At 43.0% G+C, this 9,787-nt stretch overlaps 1 protein-coding gene across 1 annotated transcript; it reads left to right on the forward strand.

Moving 5' to 3' along the window:
• The first annotated feature begins 1,416 nt into the window (after positions 1–1,416).
• On the forward strand, positions 1,417–5,685 carry LOC129883554 (uncharacterized). Its single transcript, XM_055958190.1, has 5 exons — positions 1,417–3,150; positions 3,584–3,751; positions 3,805–3,987; positions 4,069–4,224; positions 4,324–5,685. The coding sequence occupies exons 1-5, from the start codon at positions 1,417–1,419 to the stop codon at positions 5,683–5,685; spliced, it is 3,603 nt and encodes a 1,200-aa protein (XP_055814165.1).
• The last annotated feature ends 4,102 nt before the right edge of the window (positions 5,686–9,787 follow it).

Here is a 9,787-nt window from a genome sequence, read left to right on the forward strand (position 1 = left end):
TGGAGAAACAAGAATAGAGAAAAGATGACCTGGAAAGATAAAGAGGAGATGAAGAACAAGTATCCTCACTTGTTCTCTATACTCACAGGTACTCTAAACCCCTACATTGGTTATATTGATTAATAAGAAAACTATATCTGATAACTATTACAAAGTCTTCCCAGAATCCTTGTAAGACCTTATGAGGCTAGTTAACATTCGAGGACGAATGTTCTAAAGGGGGAAGGATGTTATATCCCATACTTTTGTATATTAGAACGTTTTTAAGCTCCTCTAAAGTTGCCATATGATCCATGTTATACATGTCATTATCAAAATAATCCAAATGAGGGGAGGATGTAATGCCTCATATTTTCCATAGACTAGGTCTATGTGGGTAGTGATGGTTTGAAATAGGTTTGGAAGGATTTGAAAGGGTTTGAGGCCAAATAATTTGTCATAGTAATCAACCTACTTGCTTAAGCTACTGGTTTGGATGTCTTACATAATTAAGCTACTTGATTACACGTCTAGCTTAAGTAGCAAGGATCATATAGGTTCTAGAGGTAATACTAATTTCTAACCTACAAAAAGAATAAGTAGGTGATTCACCTACTTGGAATATGTGGGTTGCATTTTAAATAAAAAGGGCAAGCAGGTGATGCAACTACTTACAAACTTGTGGCAGGAATTAAGAAATGATTAGCGATTAATTATGATTAATTAACTTAATTAGACCACTAAGTGGGCCCCACCAAGATATGTGGCAGAATCTGATTGGTGTGTGGATGATAATGGGACACATGTCAACAATGGACACATGTCATAAAGGTGGACATGAGTCCAACCCCTAGGCAGCCTATATATACCTAATTTGATGACTAAGAAGCTCATTTCTTTCATCTTCAACCATTGTAAATATAGAGAAAAAGAAGGAGAGTCCAAGCCATGGCAACTCACGGTCATGGTTGAGAAAATCAGGCTCCCAAATTTCGATCCCCACATAAATTTTCTAAGGTAGTTTTCAATCAATTGGAGGTGATTAACAATGTGAACTAATCATTGGAGCAGCAAGAAGGCCTAACGTGTAATCCACAAGTTTCAGCCAACTTAAGAAGGTAAGAGTTAATTATTTTCTATATTTTTTGGGATGAATTTGGACGTGTTATAAATGTGTAAAAGTGAATTGGATGTATGAAATTATGTACGTGGGTGTTGAAATGTTGTTGAAGCCATGGGGGCTATTTTAATTGAAGTCGGTGAGTTGAATTGGATTAATATTTTGGTTGTTATTGTCATGGGTTATGTAATGAGAATGAAGGAATTAAATGGTTAAAGTGGAAGTTGTAATTATTGTGTGTGTTCAAGGCTGCAAATTGCTCTCTCTCTCTCAAAGCGCATAACTTTCATTTCCATATAGATTACGATTTTTAGCTTATGGCTGCTATGGAGCCGGATCCACCTCCGGACCTCCAAAAATTTCCTTCAAAAGATGGAGTGGTAGATATCGACGAGACGAATCCAACGCAAAAGGAATCGTCTCAATCCGACATCCGAAGCTCCGGGAATGTTGAAAAAACAGCCGCGATTACTGTTCATCTTCTCCAAGAACATGCTGTCGTTGATCGAGAAATCGATTTTAATTCAAATTCTGTGATTTGTTTTGAAAAAACACCAATTGGGGATGTTAGAGAAACATCTAATCTACAACATATCAGAAATTCAAGTGATTTCACCGTGGCAATTGAGAGAAACGAAGCTGCGACTGTTCAGGGAAATTCTGGCGAATCGCCAGCCAATCGGACTGCGATTTGGACGTCTTACGGCGACATTCGAGATGGCGCACTACCTGGGTTTTGTAACCCACCTCGAGGCGCCCCTCATACTAAAATCCTAACTCCATTGGACGACGGTGGCGCCGGCGATACACTGTCGAATTCCGACGTCGGAGTTCCGGCGACATTCGAGCTTCCAGACCAATGCCATCTTGTAGAGGAGCTCAATACGAGTACAATCATACAAAAATCGCCACCATCCTCTAAGTCAAACTTGTCGAATATCAATTCGAATAATTCCGGCGGTGAGGCGATTTCAGGCAGTGGCGGCGCCGCCGCAAGTGATGGTGAAAACTCGAAATTGTCAGTGGGTTTTGTGGATGATCATACAAGGAACACCATTAACCAAAAAGCCCCATCATCCACAACTCCTAACACTTTGAATTTGGAAATTAGGGTTGCACCACCACCTGCCGGAGGCGGCGCAGCGGCGGAGCCCCAAACTCAAAATTGGCAATGCCAAACTGCTCAACACAATGAGGGGAGTCCACCAATGCAAAAAGCCCCATCAGGTATGCCTCATTTCAATTCGAATTTGACTTTTAGGGTTTCCAATTTGTCTAGTACTGACACCAGTGGTAGCGCCGGATCTCCGGCGACCGGAAAAAATATTTTTGAATTGAATTTTAATCCCCAGCATCAAACTAACCCACAAGAACAAATATTTTCCAAAAAAGATCCCTCCAACAATTCAAACGTCGATTCTAGTCTTGATCCTAAAGAAAAAACCACCGGAACCATCTTTCCGGTGAACGCCCAAAATAAGTCTCAAAGTAAAAGTAACCCTCATACTCTTAGGAATGAAATAAACCAAACAACACAATTTTTAGGCACCTCCAACTCAAATTCTAAAATTCCAACTTGTGTCACTAGGGGCGAAAACAGTCTTATCGTGCCCGAAGCTGTTTTGGTTGATCGTATCACCACCTTGGGCAATCCTAGCACCTCCACTAATCCTAAACATACCAACCACCCTCCCGTTTCAGACTTTCCCCCCATCTCATCCAATTTCCAAAAATTTGACCCAAAAAACTCTAAAAATCCGATAGTGTCCTTTACCCCCAGTGCGCTACCTCCTAAGACTAAGTCCCCTAACAACCAACCCACCACCACAAATCATCCTCCACCCCCTATAGCAAAGCAATCCATGGCCACAAGACTAAGAGCTAAACAAGCCGAGCATACAACCAGAATTGACCTAACACCTCCAAAAAGGGTGACAAAACAAGGTTGTCCAGCTATCATGTTTAAGAGAGAAGACTACATGGTTAAGATGGCTGAATCATGTAAGTATACTCTCATAGGCAAGTTCTACAGTCCAATGCCCAAGATGGAGGTAATTCGAAAGAAGTTCATTAGTCAAACTGAACTTCGAGGCAAGGTCAAGATTACCCATTTTAATTCTAGACATATATATATTGACCTTGATAATGAACACGATAGAACTACTGTACTAGATAGCAAGCGAATGTATATTGATGGTGTCTTTATGAGATTTCAAGTTTGGACCCCTACTTTCGATCCAAACTATGAAACCCCCATTCTCCCTGTGTGGGTCATACTCCCGGAGCTCCCATGGCATTGTTTCCATAAAGAATTTGTTACGCTCCTGCTTGCGGACGTGGGACAAGTGTTGCACTTGGACATGGCCTTCATGCAAAAGACGAGGGGGAGCGTGGCAAAAGCAAAAGTCCAAATGGACATCACCAAGCCTAGAATCCAAAGTGTATGGATTGGATTCGATGAAAATGATGATCCAAATGGAGAAGGAAGATGGCAGGACATCGAATATGAAGATGTCCCCCTTTACTGTACTTACTGCAAACACCAAGGTCATACTCCTCTTGCTTGCCCCGTCAGCAGAAGAGATACAGAACGCAACAAGGCCAAAGACAAGGAAGAAGAGCCAAAGAAAGATGCGTCGCCAAAAATCACAGGTATGATCTCTACTCCTATTGTCTTAACTAATGCTATAAGTTTCAGGCAACAGGTACCACTAGAAGAAACTACCACCACAAATCAAGAAGGAAGTCGCAAAGCACAAGAGGACTCAACCAACCAAAACAGGAATCAAATCTCAAACAACCAATGGGAAACCCAAAAACGAAGAAACTTCAAAGGTAAGACTCAAACTGTGCAAAACACCCAAACGATACAAGGCAACACTCAACAGGTATATAGACCCACTCAAGCCATGAATACAGGTATTGATTGTAATATTGTTGCTATGACTGATGCAATTCAAAATGGACAGCACGAGCATCAACCAGGTATTGACTCAATGCTCCTAATCCCCCATGGCTCCCCCAGTAGTTTTAATGTATTGAATGTTTTAACTGCTGCTGCTGAAGTAGTTAACGGAGGTGAGGATGGTGGGATTCAGGAGAAGCCAACTAACCTGCAGGAAGGGGTATCCAGAGGGGGGGTTGTGTCTCATGTTTTGCATGAGAACCTTATGGTTGACCCTAGGAATGACTTTAGAGCTCCTGCTACCACTTCACATATTCAGCATTCTTCTTCCCAGCATGTTAATAAAAGAGATTCAGTTGATGCTCAAAAAATGGCCTCCAAACTGCCCCCTGCTGTGACCATTGGATGTGAGACCACAGTTGATTCTGGAAGGCTTTCAAGTCCTTCTTTGAGAACTGAGCAGCAGCAGTTCAGGAGTGTAGATGTAGGGGCAAACCAGAGCCAAAAAATGACTCAACAGGTTGCTCAGAACCTGCAAGTCTTGGGAGGTTCTGCAACTGTTGGCTTGAGGGAAGCTATACATGTCCTGGATGCTACTTCAGCTGCTACTATGGAAGAAAATAGGGTGCACAATAGGGCCATTCAGATGCAGAAACAAAGACCTGCAGATGCTCCTATTCCCACCAAGAAAATGACCAATACTGCAGCCCCCTATCAGCCTCAAAACTCCCAGGAAAATAGGGTGCACAATAAGGCTACCCAGATGCAGGGATCAAGACCTGCAGCTGCAGGTTTGGAGCAAAATTTGCATGGTTTTGGCCCTATTTCAGCTTCTACTCTGAAGGAAAAGAGTGTGCAAGTTGTGGCCCCTAAACTAATATCAATTCAGCACAACAGTCAAGGTGTAGATCACACTGAAAATGTTGAAAATGACCAACATTATGGTTGCAGTTTCAGCATTACTTCAAGTGATCAAACCTCTAGTCTTAGTTCCCACCAAGTGCAACATTCTAACTCCAAACAAAAAGACAATGCAACCATTAGTGGTATAGAATTCTCAGCTAGTCCTAGTCCCTATAACCAGCAAGCTACCTCTAAAACACTACGGAAAAAGAGAACTAGAAAGAAGAAACAAGAAAAGAAGCAAGAAGCTGCAACCCCTACCCCTCCAACCACTGCTGATACAGGTGGAAAAGATAACAATGGTGAGGTGTTTTCAAACTCTTGCTCACAATATGTACTCTTAGATCAAAGCACACCAATAAGGAGCCCTGATTTTAGTTGTGAAGACCCTCTTAATCTTACCCCTTTGAATATTCAGCCAGCTCCTTTTACGCAACCTGAAAATGCCACCAACATCCTTTGCACTAACAATGATGCTCAAACTTCAACTCCTGATAGTGATGATGAATATGGGGTTATTCATTCGGAGGATGAATATGACCAAGACTTTCAAGGTGAGGTTGAACTTGAGAATGAAGAAGAGACTGATGAACAGTCCAATAGTATAGCTGCACCATCCAAGACCACTACTAAGGTCACGAATGATGAGATGAACCAGCTAGCTAATAAGCAAGGCCTATCACCTAGAGGCATTCATCACAATCCAAAATTTACAACTATTCATGCTCCTATTAGCAGACCAAACACTAGGCTCCACAACCTTAGATCCCATCAATGATTAACACAATTGTTTGGAATGCTAGAGGTATCAATACCAAAGGAGTCATAGACAGACTAAAGTCACTCAAACATATCCATCAAACGTCCATCATTTCCATCCTAGAACCTTTTTCCAACAATGCTCATCTCCAAACCTTTAGAATCAACCTTGGTATGGATAAGTCCGTTTGCAATCCTAATGGCAAGATTTGGATCTTCTGGACTCAAGATGTTGATTGTAAAGTTATTGATGTTGACGACCAACAGATCACTTGCGAGATAAAACACGTAGAGCATCAAAATGCATTTCTCACGACTTTTGTTTATGGAAAATGCAAAGATACTCTTAGAAGACCGCTTTGGGATAGGCTCCTGCACCACGCTTCCACTAACCTTCCTTGGTGCACAGTTGGGGACTTCAATGTCATCACCTCCATTACTGAGAAACTAGGTGGAATCCCTTACAACATGCAAAAAAGCTTTGAGTTTATAAGCGTTATTGAAGCATGTGGCCTAACGGATTTGGGGTATCATGGCTCAGACTACACTTGGTGTAATCAACGAGATATGCATAAAAGAATATGGAAGCGACTCGATAGAGCTATGGTGTCCGATAATTGGTTAGCCGCTATGCCTCACACTTCAGTCACCCATCTCCCCTCTACTGGTTCTGACCATAACCCTTTACTAATAGAGATGAATGCTAGGCAGGATTCCGCTATTAAATATTTTAAATTCTTGAATTGTTGGGTGGATAACCCTACTTTTCTCGAAACTGTAGATTCCTGTTGGGACAGACCCCTGACTGGGAATCCAATGTGGTCCTTCCACCAAAAAATGAAAAGGCTTTCCTCCACCCTTAGCAAATGGTCGCGAGTGGAATTTGGCGACATTTTTGCCAAGGTTAAGGAATATGAAGAATTGGTGAAAAGTGCCGAAGAAAATATGTTAGTGTCCAATAATGAAGAGAACAGGATGCAATTGCATGCTCTCAACGCCGAATACATCAGATTTCTTAAAATTGAAGAGAACATTCTCAAACAAAAAACTCAACTACATTGGTTCAAGGATGGAGATGCTAACACCAAGTATTTCCATGCTTTAATCCGTGGTAGGAGAAGGAGATTGTTCATTCACAAGGTTACCAACGAAGAAGGGGATTGTATTCAAGGCGACGAACACATTGCTAGAGCAGCATGCGATCATTTTCAGAAATTCCGGAGAACATCTTGAATTACGTTCCTAGAATGATCACAGATGCTCAGAATGAAAGCCTTCAAGCCACGCCTACCATTGAAGAGTTGAAACAGGTAGTCTTCTCTATGAATCCTAACTCTGCAGCTGGTCCGGACGGTATGAATGGAAAATTCTTCCAAGCTTGCTGGGAGATTATTTCGGAGGACCTACTAGCAGTGGTTACTTCTTTCTTCGGAGGGTATGCTATGCCTAAGTTCTTTTCTCATGCTTGTTTGGTCTTGCTCCCAAAGGTAGATCACCCCAACACACTCTCTGACTATAGACCCATTAGTCTTAGTAACTTCACCAATAAGATCATATCAAAACTCATTTGCCTCAGGCTTGCTCCAATTCTCCCCGGTCTTATTTCTCTCAATCAGTCCGGGTTTGTAAAAGGAAGAAGCATCTCCGAAAATATCATGCTAGCACAGGAGATTATCCACGATATCCGAAAGCCTGTTATTGGCGAAAACGTGGTTATCAAGTTAGACATGGCCAAAGCATATGATAGAGTCTCCTGGTCCTATACTTGTCTAGTACTGAGAAGGATGGGCTTCGGTGAGACCTTTATTGATATGATTTGGCGAATCATGTCTAACAATTGGTACTCCGTTATCGTTAATGGGGCTAGACATGGTTTTTTCCACTCCACCAGAGGGCTCAAACAAGGTGATCCTCTTTCTCCCGCCTTATTCATTTTGGGAGCGGAGGTGCTGTCCAGAATGTTGAATAGTCTTCATAATTACCACTTCTACCATGGTTTTCATATGGAGAAAAGAGGCCCACAGATTAATCATTTGAGTTTTGCGGATGATGTTATCATCTTTTCCTCCGGAAGGAAGGAAATTCTCCAGATTATTATGAAGACCTTGACTCTGTATGAAAAGACATCAGGGCAGCTTATAAACAAGAATAAGAGCCACTTCATGATGCATCCCAATGCACTCCAAGACAATGTGGAAACGGTGAAACAGGTTACGGGTTTCACTCAGAAGCATAGTCCCATCACCTACTTAGGATGCCCTTTGTACATTGGCAGGCAGAGAGTCATGTACTACACGGACATGGTCTCTAAGGTTGTCAACAGAATTAGAGGGTGGCACTCCAAAATCCTCAGCTACGGCGGTAGAGCTACACTCGTGAAATACGTACTTCAGTCGCTCCCAATTCACCTTCTTTCGGCCATTACTCCCCCCCGTACTACTCTCAAACAGATTGAGAGAGTCACCGCTGATTTTTTCTGGGGGTGGAAGGATAACAAGAAAAAATACCATTGGGCTTCATGGAAGAAACTTTGTTACCCTTATGACGAAGGAGGTATTGGGTTGAGGAGAACTACAGATGTGTGCAAATCTCTCCAGTTAAAGCAATGGTGGATCTTTAGAGCTAAACCAACATTGTGGGGTGATTTCCTTAGAGCCAAATACTGTCAAAGAGCGAATCCCATCATCAAAAAATTCCATACTGGCCAGTCGCTTGTGTGGAAACACATGATGCACAACAAACACATTGCCGAACCTCACATTCAATGGAGGCTTCACTCGAGTTCGTGCTGTTTTTGGTGGGACGATTGGCTAGGTATCGGACCCTTAGCCAACTATAGGCAGGAGTTGGGAAGAGCAAACAATGCGAGGGTGGCTGATTTTCGTATAGATGGCCAATGGAACATCGATATGCTAAATCAGTTGGCACCAGCGCAGCTCGTTCCTCTCATTACTTCTTCCACACTTCAGCTGCAAGGAAACACACCGGATCAGGCCATTTGGAAGCTGAATACCAATGGGAACTTCACATGTTCCTCGGCATGGCAGCTTGTGAGGGAACATCGGACCAAGACACTTTCCGACCATTACACTTGGCACAAAAACATCCCCTTTAAATGCTCTTTTTTGTTGTGGAGGGCTTTTAGAGGCAAGCTGCCAACAGAGGAAAAGATCACTGCATTTGGCTATGGTTCCACACCATGCTATTGCTGCCACAGTCCAGGTCCGGACACCATAGAGCACATTTTCAGCACTGGCCATTTCGCTAGGAATATTTGGCACTACTTCTCAAATTCCCTAGGCATAAGGCATGAAGCCACACCCCTCAAACCTCTTGTTATGAGCTGGTGGCTTCGCAAGTACCGCACAGAAGCTCACAAACTTATCCTCCATTCCACCCCAATATTTATATGTTGGAATTTGTGGAAGAATAGGTGCGCGAGCAAATACGGGGGGAAGAGTTCTAGCTTGGCGAGAGTGAAATTTGCAGTTTTCAAGGACATCTCAAATCTTCTTAGAGTCGCGTATCCCTATATCCATTGGCCCTCGAACTGGAGCGACACCATCTCCTACATAGATAAGTGTACTCATGAGATGAAGATCACCCAAGTCTCGTGGATTAAGCCACAACTCGATTTCGTCAAGCTGAACACTGACGGCAGCGCGTTGGGTAATCCGGGGGCAATTGGGGGGGGTGGCATTGTAAGAGATCACATGGGTAAATTCATCTTCGCCTACGCCATACCATTAGGGGAGGGAACCAACAATCAAGCTGAACTAGAGGCGGCAGTTTATGGGCTTAAATGGTGCATTCAACAGGGTTTTCAGCACGTTATCTTAGAAGTTGACTCGGAGTTGCTCACTAAATGGATCAATCATCAGACTAAACCTCCGTGGAGCCTTCACCAGGTAACTCAGGACCTTGTTGGTATTTCCAAATTATTTGTTCGCTTTTCTTGCAGGCATGTATACAGGGAGGCAAACTACACTGCGGATGCTCTCTCCAAGCACAGTCACACTCTTACCACTCCAGGCCACTACACCACCCTTCAGCAGCTACCTCGTGGTACTCGAGGTTACTACATGCTAGATAGAGTCGGTCTGCCCAGCTTCAGACGGAGA

This window comes from Solanum dulcamara, chromosome 3 (genome assembly GCF_947179165.1).
Source record: "Solanum dulcamara chromosome 3, daSolDulc1.2, whole genome shotgun sequence".
NCBI classification, from domain to species: domain Eukaryota; kingdom Viridiplantae; phylum Streptophyta; class Magnoliopsida; order Solanales; family Solanaceae; genus Solanum; species Solanum dulcamara.

Excerpts from the sequence above, each read along its gene's own strand:
- LOC129883554 (XM_055958190.1), top strand. The coding sequence starts at position 1,417 with ATGGCTGCTATGGAGCCGGATCCACCTCCGGACCTCCAAAAATTTCCT. Across the intron at positions 3,151-3,583 it reads GTCCAATGCCCAAGATGGAG|GAAGATGGCAGGACATCGAA; the intron begins GTAATTCGAAAG and ends CAAATGGAGAAG. Across the intron at positions 4,225-4,323 it reads CAACTAACCTGCAGGAAGGG|CATTCTTCTTCCCAGCATGT; the intron begins GTATCCAGAGGG and ends TCACATATTCAG.